The 21,470-nt window shown below is 32.0% G+C and overlaps 1 protein-coding gene across 2 annotated transcripts; it reads right to left on the bottom strand.

Moving 5' to 3' along the window:
* Window positions 1–6,630: 6,630 nt before the first annotated feature.
* LOC133203840 (uncharacterized) lies at window positions 6,631–20,004 on the bottom strand. 2 transcript variants are annotated; one of them, XM_061339633.1, is made up of 4 exons: window positions 19,905–20,004; window positions 19,297–19,364; window positions 7,876–8,016; window positions 6,631–7,658 (listed from the first exon to the last, which is right to left on the bottom strand). In XM_061339633.1, exons 1-4 carry the CDS (start codon window positions 19,994–19,996, stop codon window positions 7,147–7,149), a joined length of 813 nt encoding a protein of 270 aa, XP_061195617.1. In that variant the 5' UTR covers window positions 19,997–20,004; the 3' UTR covers window positions 6,631–7,146. The 2 variants fall into 2 exon arrangements, with proteins under 2 accessions (XP_061195617.1, XP_061195616.1); XM_061339632.1 differs by lacking the exons at window positions 6,631–7,658; window positions 7,876–8,016 and adding exons at window positions 14,509–15,451; window positions 15,673–15,813.
* Window positions 20,005–21,470: the final 1,466 nt, after the last annotated feature.

The following is a 21,470-nucleotide window of genomic DNA, read 5'->3' as shown; positions in this document are numbered from 1 at the left end:
AAAAAAGGTTTTATCTAAGCAGTAAATCCGCCGAAACATGGCTGAAATATTGCCCACTCGGCGTTAAAAAATAAACAATCAATCTAAGCGGTAAATGTATAAACCGTCTTTATTGTTCAAAGAACTACGCACGGTAACTGCCGATTCCCGCCTACATTTTACAACCATTTAATTCAATATTGATGATAATTTGGCCATAAAATCTTTGTTTAATACAAAGAACAGTTCAATGGTAATTGATTAATTATTTTATTTCCAGTGCTAAATAGTAAAATATCCCTAATCCCAGCGTTTGAAATAAGGGGGGTAGACGATATTTTCCACTCAAATCGGGCTATAAAGCATCACCATATTTTGAAATAGTCTTGGATATGAATAAATGTTTCTTAAATCTTTTCTTATGTTTTATGCATATAAAATTAAGCATATATATTAGTAAAATATAATGTTTCAGTTGTAAAGCACTTGGAAATTGCTGTAAAAATAAGCATTTTTGTCGTTTTTTCTATATAAACATTTGTTCCGCCCCCGTGAAACACAAAAAGCTTGGGTATGAATTTGTGAAATGACAGCCCATATTACCCTTAAAAAGGAATTTTTGTTTCACGGGGGGGGGGGGGGGGAGATGTTTTAAAAAATATTTTCCGTTTTCCGTTGATTTCTATAGTGAAAAACACGAGTTTTACCAAAATTTTAGAGTTATCTCTCATTGATTTCCCAAAGAAGTAAGGTTTTATGAAAATCCATATAAATATCAATATAAATATTAAAAAGCATTCGAATATCTTAACTTTTGAAAATTGACTTGGAGGTAGGCGGGAGAACAATACTATCGTTCGCAGTTCTTTCTATAATAAGACCTCAAATATTGTGTTATGCGAAAAATGCACCGTGAAATAAACAAGACTCGCATCTAACTTTTAGCAACTTTGATCAAATCTGATTTCCTGTTTATATTATAAGAGTGGTATGAAAATGTCTTACAGCTGCTATGTCGCTTGTTTTCTTCATGTTTATCTTTCACACTAAGTTACTGTAACAGTTGACCGGAAAGTTTGTTGAAGATTTTTTTTCTCCCAAAGTTATCTTAAATATCCAATTAATAGATAAGTAAAAAGATATACTAATATTTTTCAAATAAAAAATATCATTTGTAACATTTTTTATTCTTACATACACACCTTATAGAACATAATATAAATGTACAAAAGTTATAGAAAAGGAAATTTTTTTGAGAGAGAGTGAGAATGAGAGAGATATTGAGTGATTGTAAGAGTTAAGTTATTTACATGTTTCAACAAAATTTTTTATACTGGAGAAAGGGGGATGAAACTAATAGCAATCTCTGTTGACCATCAGAGCCCGCACGTGTTACAACATCATAATTTGAATCGAATGAGAGTTGGAATTACGCATGTAACAGGAAGTAAGGTTGCGCATGGCATTGTTTATAGTAGACATGGAAGATAAAGTTTATATCTAAGCTTTTTGAATGGAATATACTAAAAACACTCAATGACAACTACCTGAATGATGGCAGAGTTACTGTATACATTGGATCATAATGCATGCAGATGAAAAGGACTCATTTAACATCTTTAAAAAGATGAAGGCATTTGGAAGAATCAAAGAAGAATTTGTTGGTGTTATAATTGTAAGTCGCATTTATTTGGAAAGTTAGAAACGTAATATGAAGAATGTGTTTCTATCTTGTTGGATATTTTGTGGATAAAGAAGTGAAGAACATTTTTAAAAATATCAAGATAAATAAATGGAACAAGTGAAATTTTTGTACGAAATGGGTTTATATTTGATGAAGGTCTACATGTACTTTCCTTTTTTTATTTGTGTGCTCCCTCTACTAGTGTTGGTACACACAATTGTCATGTTAGTACGACGTGCGTCCTTTACTTTGCTCATTTGATTTTTTAAAATTATATATTTGAATACTTTTGAATCATAACAACACATTCTATATAATTTTTTTGAATTAACGCATTGATACATGCGACAAAAACACTTATAAAATGATTAAAACAATCCTCATTTCCGATAAAAATGTCTGTATATTTTTATATTATTATTGTTATTTATTATTATCTTATATTTATTATTATATCAAGCACGAATATTTCCGAGTTCTAATGTGAGAAAAACGTTTTCAAAGATTAGCCCGCTCTTTTTAAGAACAACGCTTTTGAAATAGGATATACTAGTATTTATTTGTTTAACTGGGGCTATAGGGAATAAGAATGGCAACCTTTCAATTTCATGTATTGTGAAAAAACAAAGTACGATCACTTTAGATCATGAGTACTGAGAGTCAAAGTCTACTGTTGTTTAATCTGTAATTGCTAGAATTTAGGACAAAATTCTGGCAAGTGATTCTCATCAAATTATAAAATTTGGCTTCTATTCTATTGAAATAATTTTATTGTAATTCAATTTGTTCACAGGTCCTCAGGAGTGAAAATTAAATAACCCAAATTTTAGAACATTAAAATCCAGAACTCAGGTTTTTAGAATCTGAGAACAAACCTGTTGCAGACAGGCCTATAAGATTTTTTCTTAATGTTCTCATATTAAAAAGAAACAAAATAAATCAAATAACAATATTGTGAAAACTGTGTTGTCAAGCAGAGTCATTTTGTCAAGATAATTTTTTACCCCTCTCCCCTACAACAAACACACACATGTACGATTTGAATGCGTTAATTTATGTATATACGTACAGTATTTAGTTACAAAAATCTTCCGTCATCTTGAATTAAAAGCTATCGTATATTAGTATATTAATTATATAAGATTTAAAAATATAGGATACGCATTTAATACAATCAAAATCACGACACTTCATCATGGTAATATCAAATCATGACCCCTGCCGGTAATGTGGGGTCACAACAGTTGATCAAAGTTATGCAAAGGAATTTAAGGGATAAGTTTTAAAAAAAATCAAGAATAAGAAAGCCATAAAATTTATTGAGAAGCATCCTCAGGTGATGTAGATACAAATGTGTTCAATGCATCTGTTTTTTATTTAAACTCTTCAATAATTAACCGATTTAGCGATATGGCCAATCGGCCTCTATTTTAAATTCTGTTTAACAGAAAATAAGAGTCATTTAAATTTTGTGCACCATTCATAGACTCTGTACATGTACTTCTATCACAGGGCATAAGATGGAGGTAAACAACCCAGCAGGACCGTAACCACCAAGATGTCTGAGGAGTAAAAACAGAAGACACATAGATGTGTAAAGGATACGTTTATATAGAGACCACAGAAAAGTATTAAACAAGAAATCATCGGTTTAATATTCTGATAAATTGGATATATAAAGAATAGTGGTTCTTTTATTCAAGAAACATCAGGGAGAATTACTCAACAGTTCATAGTGGAAGGATTGCTAAAACGTGTAAGTGAAATTTCATATCAGATAAATGATACAGATCAAGGCCCAACCACTAGGATTTTACCACAATGTTACCCACGAGCTGGAACTAGGAAACCCACCTTACAAACAGAATTTGGAACAGTCAGTAATTTGGACCTTGACTCTCGCAAAGCATGTCAAAGTTGTGAAAAGGGATACAAATATATTTCCATCAATCTTAGGAGTAAAAAATGCATAATATCAACTCTTGCATATTGTGATTGTGGTAGACTTGCATGTATCATTTTAATTCTATTTGGAATTCTACATAATTTATAGAAGACTAATACATGATCTATTTTTTTTTTTATTCTTAAAGTGTGTGCTGTGTTCATTATTTAAATGGTGATGATCCTCTCAGCTCATTGTTCCCTTTTACATATGCAGTATGAATTCCTAATGTTTTCTATATCTGTATATGAGAATACTAAGTTAATGTATTTTGATTGCTTCACCCAAAGATTTCATCAGGGGAGTGTATGAATTGAAATGTTTAGCTCAAGATGATTTTTGGGGCTCCTATGTCAAAGTATTAGAGCGTTTGCTCGAGAGTCACGCAGTTAAGTGTTATTCCTTACGTCGTGGTTTCCCACCCACTGCAGGACATGCAGACTAGGTGCAGGCAAGGAAAAATTCTCCGATTACAAAGGGACGTTAAAGAAACAAAGAAAAAATTTTTTTCGTTTGAAAAAATGAGTTAAAAGAAGTGTTTCATTCAGCTGTGTTTTGGGGTGCAGATAAAACAGTACATGGAGGGTTATTTTTATATATTGTTTATATACTACTGTGCCTTATTGGAGGAAGCACATTTGTTTTTGAAATTGTATACACGTTTTTGACATTGTATTTCATATTTATTTTGATCACATGTTGATAGTACCAATTATTGTTGAACCTATCAACATAAAGAGGGGGTAAGATGGAAATTTTCGACTTTTCTGGTGAATCCACCAGCTTTCTGTCCTTGTGTATGGAAACGAACTTAGTCATTGTAAAGGAAAACTACGAATGCTTTTTGATTTTAATGCTTTTGGTGGATCCACCAAACTCTCCACTTTTAATAAATACACAGGCAATGTTGACAATATATCATTTAAGTATTCTTGAGTATTCCTATTTGCATTTTGGTGGATCCACCAAGTATTTGTAAATGAAATCGAGAATGCCTTGTTATTTGATTTTTTATACAGTTTGGTGAGTCCACCAAACTCCTCTCTGTATTTAAGGACAATTTAGTTGAACTTTGGGTTACATGTAGATTTTTGACTTTTCTGGTAGATCCACCAGCTTTTTGTCCTGTGTACATAAATGTATTAAGGAAGTGTCACTAGGTAATTGTAAAGGAAAATTATGAATGCCTTTTGATTTTTAGCTTTTGGTGGATCCACCGAACTGCCCACTATAGATAATTACACGGATAATGTTGACAGTATATCATTCAAGTATTCTTGTGTATTCCTGTTTGTATTTTTGGTGGACCCACCAAGTATTTGTGAGTAAAATTGAGAATGTCTTGTTAGTTGATTTTTTGCATTTTGGTGAGTCCACCGACTCTGTATTAGGGACAATTTTAGTTATACTTTCTTTTTTAGTTTTTGGTGGTTCCTCCACTCAGTTTCTCTCAATGGGTTGTTTCAGTGTCTTAACACTGGTGGATTCACCAACGTCGTTTTTAAAGTATCGTCATTATCAAAAGTAATTGAGAATTTCACCAGATTGCTTTTATAAATTTGAGCTGAATTGTCTATTTGTATTTTTGGTAGAATCACCAAGTTTTCTTGAAGATATTTCAGTTGTTTTGTTGGTAAGTTCACCAATTCTTTTAATGAATTGTAGAATTATGTATGGTCAAATTCACTCTTGTTTTCTTGGTGGAACCACCAAGATCAATCTTTATTTGAAGATATTTGATAATTCAAATTGGTGGATTCACCAATCCTTTGACTGTGAATATGGAATACCGATACATTATTGATCTGTTTTAACATAAATATTGGTGACCACACCAATTCTTGACTTATTCAATAACGAAAATGAATAAAAAAAATTGTCGATTTCTGAAATTGCATTGTCTTCATTTTTCATTTTGAATTAAAAAAAGAGGACATGAATAGAAAATCCTCTTTCTTAATGGAAACAGTTGTTAATAAAATTTATAATGTTGATTGATGACAGTATTGTGCATTTGTTCAAAATGCTATAGGAAAACATCATAATTATTTGAATTCTCAGCAAAGACAAGTTTATACTATGTATTTTACCAATATGACAAGAATTATCAATTCATACACGTATAATATACTTGGTTTTGTATTTAGATAAATAATACAAATAATGTAGGATCGTGATATTTTTAAACCGCCTTAAAATCAAAACATAAATGTACTTTTGCGAATATAGTGCAAAAAATGTAGTTTTGATAAACATAAAAGTATTTCCCCGTTTTGAGGTCAATTCTGTAAAATAAGGACCCAAGAATTAGCCTGCAAGTTGACATTAATGTAATCTTCAAAAACATTAAACAAGCATATAATACATGTAAATATATACCGACATGAATATATGAAAACACAACAAATGGTAAAATATCAATCAGTTCTAAAGACAATGAATTCTTGTTGATGCTGAGTGACGACAAAACGTGAACCCTGATCAAACTTATATCGCAAAAATGACACACTTCTTGATGATTTGTCATGAGTTCATTTTATGAAAAACAAAAATAATAATTTCATTACCTATTGCTAAATATTTGTTCCTCAAATACCGTTATAGGTATGCCTCGTTTTCTTTTAAAACACATCATAGTCGACCGCGTGGCACAGACGTTACCCTGTCTGCTCCTGACTTGCAGATTAAGGCGTTGATCCTTACGCCGCGGGTTCGAATCCACTGCGGGACATGGAGACTGGTTCTTCGGATGAGACCGTATAAACCGAGGTCTCGTGTCGCAGTACAGTAGATGTTGGCACGAGAAACTTCCCTCATCGCTCAATGGTCCTGAGTTCCAAGTATAGGTCAAAATTTGCAGCCTTCTAAAGGCAAGTGGTGGCGTCTCCATATGAGAGAAAAATTCTCGAGAGGGACGTTAAACAACAAACAAGCAAACAATAAAACACATCATAACTCTTTTGAAAAGTAATATATAAAAATGGGTATGGAAATGCACACATGTAACTTCTGTAACTACATGTATATGATAAATGTTCAAGGATATTTTTTAAAAAAAGAACACAAAACAACACAATATGTACATGACATGGGGAACATCAAATCAATAAAAATGAATAGCTTGAAAAAAAAATCACTGACTCCCAGAAAGATATCTGCAACACACACTAACAAAGTCATTAAATAATTCTTGAAAAATCCCCAACAACAGAAAAAAAATTGGGAATAAAATTATCGTCTTCCACTAGGAAGATTATCAGGATGCTTGCTTCTAGTTTTCAATTTTTTAGTGTAATTTGATGTATATAATTCTTATTTGTTGGGGAATCTTTTCATAATTTATTCATGTACCCCTTAGATATTCACTTGATAACACATATTATATCCGGGTCAGTCTAAAATAGGCCACTAGCTGCAATAAGCTAGAATTTGAGCCGAAACTTTTATAATTTTAATTTTGTTTTCATTTTCCAACTCTGTATATAGCAGATGATAAGAGAAGCCAATTTTTCTGAAGTTTCGTGCTAAAAAAAAATTATTAAATTTCTCTGTTAATGTACGATTCATAGATTTTTCCATTTTCATTTATGGAATTCCCCATGTTCCTTTTCGGCTCTGTTGTATGGTGTCTAGTCAACCTTCCATCATTTTGGTCAGTTTTCAAAATAACTGTAAAGTTCTCCTCCTCAGTGTCCATGTTGATGGTAACATTGGCCGTTCCATTGAACACAGATTCATTATGCAAAGGTTGGTAGTTTTGGTACCCAAGTTTTGATCCGTCCACAATGTTGCTCGGCCATGTAACCTTGGAGTTTTCTTTTGATGCCATTACAACTTTTGGTTTTTCGCAGCCTCTTTTGGCAATGTACAGCAATACTACGGCAAATGTTGCAATTGAGAACGCCACAGACAACATTTGCCATGGGATACCTTGTGCCTTTTCTCTTGAAATTTTGGAATTTGATTTTGGAAGCGATTCCATTGATACATTCTCACTTCTCTGATTCAATTCTTGCATCTCTGGTACCCGTATTTTCGGCGTAGGAATTTCTACATAAATTTTATCATTTGTACATATTAGATAATCATAAGATGCATGATAAGTTCTTTTACTTAGAATAAACAAAAGTTAATTATTTAAAATTAATGTTAATTATGAGATACCGTTATTAAAAAAGAAATTTTGGAAGATATATGAATTATGTCACCAAGTGAAGTGTTTTATCATAGTATATATGCAGATTATATAAATATACTGTACATGTACCTGTAGTAGATACAGGGCAACCAAAGGATACATTGCATTGAGACACATCACATTCTGTACACAGGTTAGAACATCCCTCTCCATAACGACCAGGACTACAATGTCTGGTACAGTTATTACCGAAGTATCTAGGGAGGCACCCTGAAATATTTGTTTTATTTTATAAATAACATTAGAATTACTTTAAGAAATTCTTACGTTTTACTTAAGATTTACTTGGGAGTTAAGTTTCACTGATATAAAGGTAATTCGCCATTCAACATTTTTTTCTTCGATTTTGTAGTACGCATGAGGCATAAACTACTGTATAGGGGATTAATTTCACGGGTTGTAATTTTCACGTTTTTCTCTCCTCTGACACGATCGCGGTTTGTTGAATTCGCGGAATCGATACATGTATATAATAAAGTTACCTCCCTTGTCTATATCCGTTTAATCCATAGCATAGCTAGAACTGTTATGTATTCACTTCACAGGGTATGTTTCTATAAAATAGTTAGATTTAATAATTAATTAGTTATTAAAAGTCCTTGACTATAAACGTCGAGTCACTTTCCTATATGTTATTACGACACCGCAAGATCTTCTTTCTGAAGGGATAATACATCAAGGCAAAAAACCACTGGACAGCTGCTGGACGGTAAGAAATGTGTTAATGTAGGTCGACGAAATAATATCCTTCCATATCTTCAGCAAGTTTGATATTATTTGAATGATTTTGTAAAACTAAAATGTCCATAAAAACTAATACGTATGATAGTGCAGGTAACAAATACACGTGGTAACATAGTTATGCATGGGTAATCAAAACCCATGACCCACGTGTTTTGATTGATAAAACATGTAGCGTTAGATATTAAAACAGCTTTTTAACAAATACAGGTTATTATCTGTTGATCTAAATTAAAGTAAAGCTTGATAATTAAAATAATTGAATGACAAGTGCGACTCGTAAGTACTTAAATGACCATGTACTACACGTAAATATACCTATCGTAGTCAATTCTCAAGTTTCCAAATATAACATGGAGGTTATTGAAAACTTATTCACTGTTTCTTGAATTCACGGATTTATTAACACCGTGAATATAGCGAATATTAACACCGCGAGTTATTTTCCCCCTATACAGTATTCTTTCTGAAAAGAGGAATAATTTCAAGCAGCAAAGGAATTTATTCTTTGATACATATAAGCATAGTCCTGTTAACAATAAAATCTAAATACAAGTTTTCATAGTTAGAAGATAAATGTAATTCTACTTTCATTTCAGACTTTCAGCTCGGGATCTTATAGGTCAAGTCATTTGAGCGTTTTAATGTAAAAGGTTATTGTCACATGCATGTATAAATTTACATAATTATCCAAAAGTTTGTATTGAAAATTTTAAAAATGAACACTGGAATCATTCCAAGGAAGCCGACATTGCTTAAATAAGATTGAGAACATGTTAGAAACGTACCAAACTCGTGTGAGGTCCTGAGAGTCAACTTCAACAGCAATAAAAGTTTTACTGTATTTTTTCGTGCATAACTTCGTGGGTCACTCATAAAGTTACTTTCATTCAGATGTCGACTGGATATATCCCAGTGAACTCGAAATAATAGACATTAATAGAATCTGCCACATCTGTTTCATATTTTGGAGTTTTAATGACTATAGATGATAATTATCAACTATATAATAACGAAATTGTATGACAAACGGGATGACTTCAGTTTATAGACATTCCTTTTTCTATTTAAAATCAATCTATGTAATATCATTTGGGAAGTGTTACATTTTCATAGGTGCTACTATGTCATATAATGTTCATTACTCAGTCTAGAGAAAAACCGCTTAGAAAAAAAGTAAAAATATAAGTACCTATGAATTTGCTGAATTCAATGAAATCATTTAGAACTGTCTTTTCCCAAGATATTTTTAAGTGTAACCGGTATATAAGAACTTCCTGAAATTTTGTTTAATTTAAAGCCCGAGATAATAAGCACCGACCTCAGATTTACTTGGTCTGTATACCCCGTCAATCAAGTGAATTAAGGTCCATCATCGGGTACCTGAAATGGATTGACATTTTTCTGCTAGTCCCTGTGTATAACTTGTAGACCTTGTTTGGCTCTCGTAGCGACCATCAAATCATATTTTGGTCTTTTGATGTTTACCGCATATATACCAGTGCGATAAAGAAGTTATATCAATTTTTAGCTTGATTATAATTATCTGTACTACACACACAGCAAAAATAATGTTTTACGCAATTCTGTAACAATTCCTAATTTGGATATCGTTTTTGCGCCATTTTACAGAGGATATGCCTTTATACATTATTTAGTGTAAATTTCTAAATTTTGACCTAGTCTGCGATCCGATTTTCGCAGTTTTAAAATTTGACTATGTCTAAAATGAATTAGATATTCTTTTAGAAATTTTAAAACAAATCATTGGAATTTATTGTTAATACATTTCTACAAAGTTTGGATATAATTTGACGTTAAGTTAAAAAGTTATAACAGAAGTCCGCGAACTTTCCGAACAACCCTCGTGCAATAATAATAAAAGCTGGATACTTATTGCCTAGGCAATAACAGGTCTTCCGTTTCCCTGATTCTTTGAAAAAACCACAAAAATCTTGTCAATAAGATTTCTCTAAATGATTAACAAAAGTTATTTCAAGGCTTCCCCAGATATATAATTTAAATACAGATAAAAACTAGTAAACAAATTGTGCCGTGAACAATTAGAGGCTTTTCCACCTTTTTAAGTGTTTCCGTGTCAAACGGATTGAAAAAAAGAAGAAAAATGAAGAAAAATGCTCCTACAGCAGGGATCGAACTCGCAACCTTTGGATCAGAAGACAGGCGCTTTACCAATAGACCACGTATTCCGATGAAGATGTAGGTAGAAAATTAATTGTTTAGGAATAAATAGGAACAAAAACACGTGTCCTTTTGGTTTATAATATAAATTCAGATTTTCGGTTTAAAAAATTATTTGAGTCTGTCTATATTTTGAATGCATTGAGTTAATCATTTAGAGCCTATGAAGCATTAGAACTGCAGTGTCGAGATTTCGTTTACAAATATATGAAAATGTCGGTTCAGATGTGACTGAATATCCTGAAATAATAGGTTTGTTTGTTTGTATGTTGTTTAACGTCCCTCTCGAGAATTTTTCACTCATATTAAGACGCCACCACTTGCCGGTGGAGAGCTGCAAATTTTGTCCTATACTCGGCACTTACGGCCATTGAGCAGTGAGGGATCTTTTTCGTGCCAGCACCTACTGCGACACGGGCCCTCGGTTTATACGATCTCATCCGAAGGACCGGTCTCCACGTCCCACAGTGGGATTCGAACCCACAACGTAAGGATCGACTCCTTTCTTCGCGACTCTAGAGCGAACGCTCTACTCACTGCGCCACGCGGGCGACTGAAATAATAGGTAAGATTAAAATAAGCATCTCTGTGTGGATTGAATGAAGTAGTATAAATTAAAATTTCAGATATACATTTTAGGAACAAAAAGGTGTCATTGAGAACGTGATAATTTATTTTGCTAGGAAAAATCGCTGTTTTTCGACATTTATTCAATTTATATTAATTCTAAATAAAATTGAAATAAATTCCACATACTAGAGAAAGCAAGAATGCTTGGTATTAAAATATCATATCATATCAAGAGAATCGACTGCTATTCATAACAACTGAAGAAATAACAGAGAAAAGCTTTAATTCATTTTTATGTTCATCGGCACCTAAATTTCAGATACGAAAAAAAAAAATGTAGTGTTTGTCTTAAACATTCATAATTTCTATATACTTTAGAGATTCACCGTCAAACTTTCAGGAAACTTTTTTTCAGGTGTCTTCTGCAGAACCCCGAAATTTTATGTCGATCGAATATTCTAGGTTGATATTGGTTTGATTTTTTTTTTTTTTTTTTTTTTTTTTTTTTTGAAAAGAGGAGTAAATTAATTATTGATTCTGATATTTTGGTCAAAGGTCAAGGTCATTGTGAAAATCCCGGAAATAACTCTTTACTTTCTATGGTTTTTTTTTTTACTTCATCATGACCGAAATTACTCCAAACAAATAAAATATTCATTCTACACTTAAATTATTCACAACTGATCATCCCTAAAAGTTTCCATGAAAAACTACTCATGCTTGAGACAACTTCCGGTTTCGGTCAGCACTTCCAGTGAAAATAATTTGCATGGTTATAGTCTATCTAACATCTGCATTAGCTATACATTTCTGTAAAAAGAAAAAAAAAACTTGGAAAATTCACTTTTTTGCATCGCTTCCTGTCACGACCGAAAGAGACGGCAACGTACGATTTTCACATGATGTAGAAAACTGGTGACTGACTATTTTGCGGACATTTAAACGCGCGGCCGGAAGTGAATTTTACAAAGACATTTGACGTTACTCTAGACATTTTAAATCTTTATTACATATTCTTAAATCAGTTCAAATACGTTATCTATAACAAATAATTATGGGAAAGTAAAGTACTCAAATTATGCAGTTTTTGTTTCCGGTGGGACCAACATATTTCGAAACAATAAATAAGTTGCAATTATGTGATGCAAAAAAAGATTCAAAAAAGAAAAGTTAAAAATTTCGATTTCTTTGATCACTTATTGTGACGACTGGAAGTGACGGTTGACGCTCTTAAACCAAATGAATTTGCCTACTCCTCAAGATCTATTACTCATATAAGTTTGGTGTCTTAATCTCTTTCCGTTTCTGAGATATGACTCGGACAAAATATTTTTGAAAAAAATGGAAATCGGACATATCTGACGATCGGAAATGAATTTTGAAAATATGAAAAAAAACATTTGGGGGTATTTTTATTCTCTATCATCCCTGAAAATTTCAAGAAAATCCACCGAGCCATCTCTGAGAAATCGAGGGGGACAAGAAAAGGGGGGAATAATAATTAACAGTACAATCACTATAAAGTCTTCCGTTTGAAACGAAAGACCTTAAAAATAAAAGGAACAGGCGAGGATGAATATCTTACTTTAAAAAAATTACATAATTAATTAATTTTAACCATGAACTCAACTCATTGATACAATGGCATAAGGTACATAAAATTTTACCAATAATAAATGGGATTTCTGTTTATTCATTATTATTTGTTTATATGATATAATGGAATTTTACAAATATTAGTTATTACTAATGACATTTTCTATCGATGTTGAGATCTAATAATTTTATCTCCCGATGAAATGAAGGCCAAACAAGCTGTACAGGTAATACTCATTGATTTCCTTTGTATACTGTTTGTTTATAGAATAAGTGCTCTGCATTGTCTGCATGACTGTCTATGCATCGGGGTACCACGCATGTAAAATTAAGTCCCTCTCCTTACCTGAGAAACATCTGAGAAAAGGTTAAACATCTCGGCCTTTAAATAAAAATAAAGAAAATGTAGGAAAAATACACAGCGAAAAAAAAAATAAATATGCATAAAGAAAAATGACTTGAACTCGGAATCACCACATTTACATTCACATTCAAGCAATCATACCACTTTGCCACGAGATCATTGATTTTGATAGGATATATTGCTAAGTATCAAAATAATATAAGGAGGAAAATTAAACCCAAGGCATATTTGTTCTAAAGTAACAAATCGTATTGCTAGGTTAAAATAATCTTGGACCAAGCCCTGCCTTCGCATATGCGTTAAGAAATTTTTTAAAGGCCACATGCACCAGTCATATTGATTATAAATATATATAGCATCCTGTAGTGAATTAGTATTTGGCTCGAATACACTCATCAGATTAATTTTTGGATACATACGGAAATTTCCTATCAAAAATTATATATATCAAAGATAAGTGGAAAACATGGAAAATGTTCATTAATTTGAAAGAGATCTATTTTTAAAATGCATAATTATGCAGAAGTATTCAAATTCGTGATAAATTACGTGTCCTTAAATATTTTTATAAAACTTTTAATCATTTCACTTTCCCTGTATAACTTATTCAGTATTTACATTTATTTACATTTTCCTGTAGGCACCAGTTGTAGCTGTCTCCTTTACTTTAATCATAAACAAAATGTACTTTTTAAATTCGCTGATGAAAATTTAAAGTTATAGTGACTGATCAAACCACACACACACTCACACACACACACACACTATAAAAAGCAATTACACAAAATTCATGAGATCTGTATACGTAATAGTTAAAATTTTCAATTCAAAATCAAAACAAAGTGAATCTAAAAAAAAATAATAAATCATGATTGTTGGGCACTTAAAAATACATTTAAATAATCATACTTCATACAACAATTTCAAATTGGAATTGCTTATTGAATACTTGTATGTTTTCCGGATGAGAATTAAGTAACTGATTATAATTTTTGTCACTTTTGTTTTAAACTCACGTGTTCTTGAAAATTTAAATTTAGATACATGAAATTAAATCTGACCTAGCAATTTAGAATATATATAAATTTATTTTTTTTTAAGACGAGTGCGCTTCAATTTTTGTACACAGGGGCTACGCCCATTTTGACATCAAGAAATTAAATATACAAAATATATAAAAAAAAAAAAAAAGAACACAAAACAACACAATATGTACATGACATGGGGAACATCAAATCAATAAAAATGAACAGCTTGAAAAAAAAAAATCACTGACTCCCAGAAAGATATCTGCAACACACACTAACAAAGTCATTAAATAATTCTTGAAAAATCCCCAACAACAGAAAAAAATTGGGAATAAAATTATCGTCTTCCACCAGAGAGATTATCATGATGCTTGTTTCTAGTTTTCTATTTTTAGTGTAATTTGATGTATATGAATCTAATTTGTTGGGGAATCTTTTCATAATTTATTCATACGCCCCTTACATATTCACTTGATAACACATTATATCCGAGTCAGTCTAAAATAGGCCACTAGCTGCAATAAGCTTGAATTTGAGGCGAAACTTTTATAATTGTTTTCATTTTCCAACTCTGTATATAGCAGATGATAAGAGAAGCCAATTTTTCTGACGTTTGGCGCTCCAAAAAATTATTAAATTTCTCTGTTAATGTACGATTCATAGATTTTTCCATTTTCATTTATGGAATTCCCCATGTTCCTTTTCGGTTCTGTTGTATGGTGTCTATTCAACCTTCCATCATTTTGGTCAGTTTTCAAAATAACTGTAAAGTTCTTCTCCTCAGTGTCCATGTTGATGGTAACATTGGCCGTTCCATTGAACACAGATTCATTATGCAAAGGTTGGTAGTTTTGGTACCCAAGTTTAGATCCGTCCACAATGTTGCTCGGCCATGTAACCTTGGAGTTTTCTTTTGGTGCCATTACAATGTTTGGTTTTTTGCAGCTTCTTTTGGCAATGTACAGCAATACTACGGCAAATGTTGCAATGGAAAACGCTACAGACAGTATTTTCCATGGGATGTCTTGTGCGTTTTCTCTTGGAATTTTGGAATTTGATTTTGGAAGTGATTCCATTGATACATTCTCACTTCTCTTATTCAATTCTTGCATCTCTGGTACCCGTATTTTCGGCGTAGGAATTTCTAAGTAAATTTTATTATTTTTAAATATTACATAATCATAAGGTGCATGATAAGTTCTAGTTTACTTAAAATGAAAAAAAAAAATGTTAATTTTTTTTAATTTTAATTATGAGATACCGTTATTAAAAAGAAATTTTGGAAGATTTATGAATTATGTCACCAAGTGAAAAGTGTTTTATCATAGTATATATGCAGATTATATAAATATACTGTACATGTACCTGTAGTGGATACAGGGCAACCAAAGGATACATTGCATTGAGACACATCACATTCTGTACACAGATTGGAGCATCCCTCCCCATATCGACCAGGGCTACAATGTCTGGTACAGTTATTACCGAAGTACCCAGGGAGGCATCCTGAAATATTTGTAAAAGTACCTTAAAAATTATGTAAGAATTATTAAATAATAGTTAAGATTCACAGTCAAAAATAATCTGATTCGATTTGTATTTTCTTTTCAGGAACTCGGTAAGGGATATGCCATATATTTTACAGCGTGTGAATGTATCATTGTCCCAGGTATGTATTATATGTATTTACACCACTATATATTCAAAAACTTGTATTTGAAAATATCAGAATACATCGGAATAATTGTTTTTTCAGATGGCCAATAATCATTGCAATCAAAATCGTACTGGATTGTGGATTGGTAATTTCTTTGGTCTTTTGTTTCGTAGTACATGTACATGACCAATACTTTGACAAAGTCATTGACGTGGAAAAGTGCGGCCAACGAAATCAAAGAACTTAACTACGAATATAATGATAATTCCACATATACACCATATGTCTTTCCTAGTCTTTCTTTCGTTTGATATTTACTACTGAAATTTTTTTTAGGGTAAAATCATTTTAATCAAATTAATTAGTATTTGGACTGTAAACATACATGTAATTTATATATATATATATATATATATATATATATATATATATATATATATAGAGAGAGAGAGAGAGAGAGAGAGAGAGAGAGAGAGAGAGAGAGAGAGGACTCTAAAGTCCGATGGTGACGCCAAAGTCCGATGGTCTCGCCAAAGTCCGATGGTCTGCGCCAAACCCCGATGGGTTGACGTCTGTACGGACGCCAAAGTCCGATGGCTCGTTTCCTATGATACACGTACGCTAAAGTGCGATGGTGTGACACGCCAAAGTCCGATGGTGCGGAGAAATAATTAACGTTTATGACTTCACAATATTCCGGCATCAGTCCTCGACGCCATAATCCGTAATTCAAAACCAATAATTTAGGATGAGTCATCGAATACAATTTGACTGATTTTACTTAATGTTTGCACTCACCTGAGTTATTAGGATTAGTCCTTGCACACCACTTGGCTGATAAGGGTTAGTTCTTGTGCACAATTACACTGATTATAGGATGGGTTGCACCCACCCACGACATTAAGGGTTAATCCTTGTACACTATTCTATTGAATAGTTTTAGTCTCCTACCCCAAAAGAGGTTTGACTGATTAGGGTTAGTTTCTCTCCCATCCAGGATTTTAGACTTTTGACCGATTAGGGTTAGCCTCGCACCCATCAGAGAGATTAGGGTTAGCCTCGCACCCATCCGAAAGGTAAGGGTTAGCCTCGCAACCACTTCAGAAATTATAGCTAGTGGTACAATATATTTTTGTGTTTTTAGTGAACCATATTACATTTGTACTTTGGTGTTTAAATACTTAAAATTCATTTAATTTATTTCAAACCGTTTTATCTTGGCGTGGCGCAGCATCGCAATTTGGAGCAGAAACAATAGTTTTTTTTTTTTTTTTTTTTTTTTTTTTTTTTTTTTTTTTTTTTTTTTGCGCCATCGGACTTTTGCGTGTGAACCATCGGGGTTTGGTGCAGACCATCGGACTTTGGCGTGACCATCGGGCGTTGGAGTCCCATCGCACTTTGGAGTCATTATATATATATATATATATATATATATATATATATATATATATATATATATATATATATATATATATATATATATATATATATATACTTTTTCAAGAGTAAAAAATAAAAATGCTGTGCAAAGGATAAGTGGAAACAGGAAAATGCAATTTAATACGGAAATTAATCTATAATTTAGAAATATAACAAATATATACAAATATTAAATTATTTGTAATTATACTTCTCATTATTTCAGTTTTCCGATATGAAAATATTAAGTTAAGCTGCATTTTCATGTGCGCACTAATTTTAGCAATATATATATTTTCCTTTTATTACGTACAAAATATTCAGACATACTATGCAAGTCGAAGAAAGAAATTTATGTTATTGTGCCGACTGGTCAGAATATGAATTAAAAACTATTAAAATGGAAAAGAAGTAAAATTACATTTGCTTAATCTCAAAACTATTTGCAGTTTGGAGAAATGCAAACTAACAAAAGTATTATTAATTCCTCATGACTCATGTAAGCCAAAAAAAAAAAAAAAAAACAACAACAAACAAACAAACAAACAAACAAACAAACAAACAAACAAACAACACAAAAAAGAACAAAACAAAAAAGAACAAAAAAAGCAAATAAAATAAAATAATAATAATAAAAAATAAGCCATACAATTTGAATCGCCTATTGGGGATGGGTTTTTTTAGTTTCAATACGGACTAAGGGGATAATAAAAGCTGTTGTCACAGATTTTAAACTTGCATGTTCTTGAAAATCTAACTTAAGATATATGGATTTCCTTGATGCAGAAATGCTCACAAACAATCAAAAATGGAGAGGAGACCAGTGGGCTACAGTTTTGAAGCTAGAATTACCCAATTGTATACATTCAGTACATGTATATGAATGTATATGAATAAGTAAAATTTAAAACATTTTAGAGTTTGATGCAATTAAGTACAAAAATTTATAGTCTATATAGTGTTATATAAATTCTGATTAATGTCTCGACTTTCAATCACAAAGTGCGGCGCTTTATTTGTAGTACCTTTACTTTACATAAAATTGGTGCCAATAAGAAAATAGTTACTTATGATATATTTTACAGCTTAATATTTCAACTGAATATATATTATTACGGTCAAATGATTCTTTATTCTAAATCACAGATTTCCAAACCCACATAAGATTTCTCTCTGCTCTTTCTTCTCTTCTGATGGAGACTTAATAGTATAATTTCATAGATACTTATTTAATAAGTTACACAATTTGTCTGTTTGCATAAAAATGAATGTCCCTTTGCAGTTTTACGTAGAAGTACTTTTTATCATTATTATATTGGATCTTCTCAAAAAGAAGTGTGTTCGGGCCGCAAATATTTATTTTTTTAATATTGGCCTGTGATATTTTTCAGTTGTGCTCAGTTGATGTGTTCGGGCCATACATTTTTTTTTTGAATATTGACCTGTAATATTTGTCAGCTGTGTTCATAATCAAAAGAGGACGTGTCATCATGACCCCAGAGAGAAATCGACATTTGACCTTATAATAAATATACCAATATCTTTTTTTACTTTAAAAAGTAAATATATATTATATATTGCATTTCTTTAAATATCCCTAAATAAAGACTAGTGATGTTTGCAATGGCGCTTTCGTGTATCGTCCTATGACGATGTGTCTTGTGTTGTCATGAGTTAGACCTTTGATTTCATATCATTTGTGGCGAGAAATTTAACTAGATTTGGCTTTTATCTGTTTACATAACTATGATCTTGGAATGTTATCATTTTGGAAAATGCCACCAATGTTTCTATATGTAGCTAAACGTTTGAGGTAACCGAAAGGGAAATCTAACTTACATTGCGTTCTAATTTTTGTATCTTTATTTGTTGCATGTTTTCTCTTAATTGATGCATCTACTTAAAAAAATTACTTGTGTCACAGTTCTGCAATGTTTCGTTCCACATATACCCGTTACAACACTCGTACTTCCCATTCCTCCTGTACAACAGAGATCAATGCATATAAAATGTACCGTGTATGTCTGAATACCTGAAATACAATGCTGTAAATCTGTTTAAAAATTGTACAATATAATTTACTATTGCCCATAAGTAAACATAAAATACACCAACGCATGCAGAAATTCAAATATTATAGGCCTATGCGACTTGTAGAGTCAATGGACAGGGTTAATTTTTACACACATATTGTACCTTAAATGTCATGCATACAAAATGTCACTACAACACACAAATATTTATTTGTTACTTACTAACACTGTGTACATTTAAATATTGAAAATATCTGAAATCCCCGAATTGAAATGTTACTTTAATTACATGTCATATTCAATACTGATTAAGGTAACGTTATATTTGGTAATCAAGCACTGAATATATAGGTTAAGGAAAAAATATTCTAAGGATAGGTTAATACTATAAGTTTTAAAAGGTTTGAAATAAGTACAATACTTACAAGCAACAAGAGAAGCCAACCCGTTTTCTGATACTTAGTATTAAACTTATTACCTGTACTTACCCTAAACATTGAAGTGAGTGTGTCCCTGCTACAATCGAGAAACAGATTATGACACAAATCCTTAAGTGTCGATTGCTTCCAAAGACACCCATCACTAATATCTTTTTATGAAAGATATATAGTGATAAAAGCATATACACATGTATAATTGCTTGATAATTTTCAATGAATTGACTATTTTAAAAATTCATATAAAAATTTCCTTGTTATGGGTAAATGACTTATTTCCCATTTTGTTTAAACCCAGGCCTGGAGTATAAAAGGAAATGGGAGGAGCTTAAATTTGAAAATCACATATTATCCTACATGTTTAGCTGAGCAGAGATGTTTTGAAAAGTAATCACATCTTAATATGTTGTACTGGCTCAAAAATTGGCACAGTAGTACATTTACTTTTCAGTTATTCCAGTATGTAAAAATATTCATTGATTGATTATTTTATATGCCAAAATATACATCAAAACATCTGAAGTGAACAGATTTCAAATTTACCTCTGCTCTATATATGGCAAGTTGACCCCTGGTCATATTGAATTGTAATGAACAAAGCAGAGATGTAAATAAACAGAGCCATGTGGATTCATAAACAAGTTTATTAGCCACTTACTGCATTGAAATTCCTTGCTAAATTGAATAAATCCATATACACAATCAATATTCAAAACAAAAATATTATATTTGTCATACTTATTATTGAAAATAAAGGTTTTAATGCACGTTAGTTGCATAATATTTAGAGTATTATAACAAATTGTGTCCCATGTATGGCCTTCCTAAAGGATTAGGATATAAATCCCTAACTAAAGATAATACACATTCAGGCATTATTTCTCTGAGTGTCCACACTTTATTCTCACAGTCACCTTGATTAAGTTTTTCAGCCTTCTTAGCAATGTATCGCGGATGATTCCACGCATATCTTCTTGACATCATTGTCCAGAATTTCTTGTTTTTGGTTTTCCTGATTGCAGAGTTCCTAACATGAGGTGGTGAACCGTTTCCAAGCCAACTCTGTCTGTTTGTAGTTACACATGGATGACAAAAACAATACATGCATTCCTGGTCATTTACCTGTGGTGTTTCATCATCATCTCCATGTCCAGGATTACCACCCGCTGGTTGCTGCTCCTCATTCTGGCCAGGATTTTCACTTGTGTTGCAGACTATTATCTCCTGGTTTACAGCAGGTCTTATCTCTTCATCGGTATTTCCCTCTGACCAGTTATTAAAAACAACACAAGAATCAAAATCCCATTCACTGTGTGAAAACAAAGCTTGGACAGAATTGAGTTCAATTTCTGTAAGATTCAAACACACTTGTCTCCTTGTTTCAGACATAACAAAAAAAATAGCAAAAACACGATAACTCCTTCACTGATATGGCTTCAGACATAACAAAAAAATAGCAAAAACACGATAACTCCTTCACTGATATGGCTTCCAATGGAATGGTCAAGACAAAGAAAACTGATTGACCACTGAAAAATCTTCCCGCCAAACTTCACAGCATGTACTGTGGAAGAGTTGACTAAGTCAAGGGTATGATAGCATCAAAATGTAGTGCAT

Source organism: Saccostrea echinata, unplaced genomic scaffold (assembly GCF_033153115.1).
Source record: "Saccostrea echinata isolate AGI-Se365-2 ecotype Australia unplaced genomic scaffold, CSIRO_AGI_Sech_v1 ptg000052l, whole genome shotgun sequence".
Lineage (NCBI taxonomy): Eukaryota > Metazoa > Mollusca > Bivalvia > Ostreida > Ostreidae > Saccostrea > Saccostrea echinata.
This window is presented reverse-complemented; position numbering and strand designations above follow the sequence as displayed.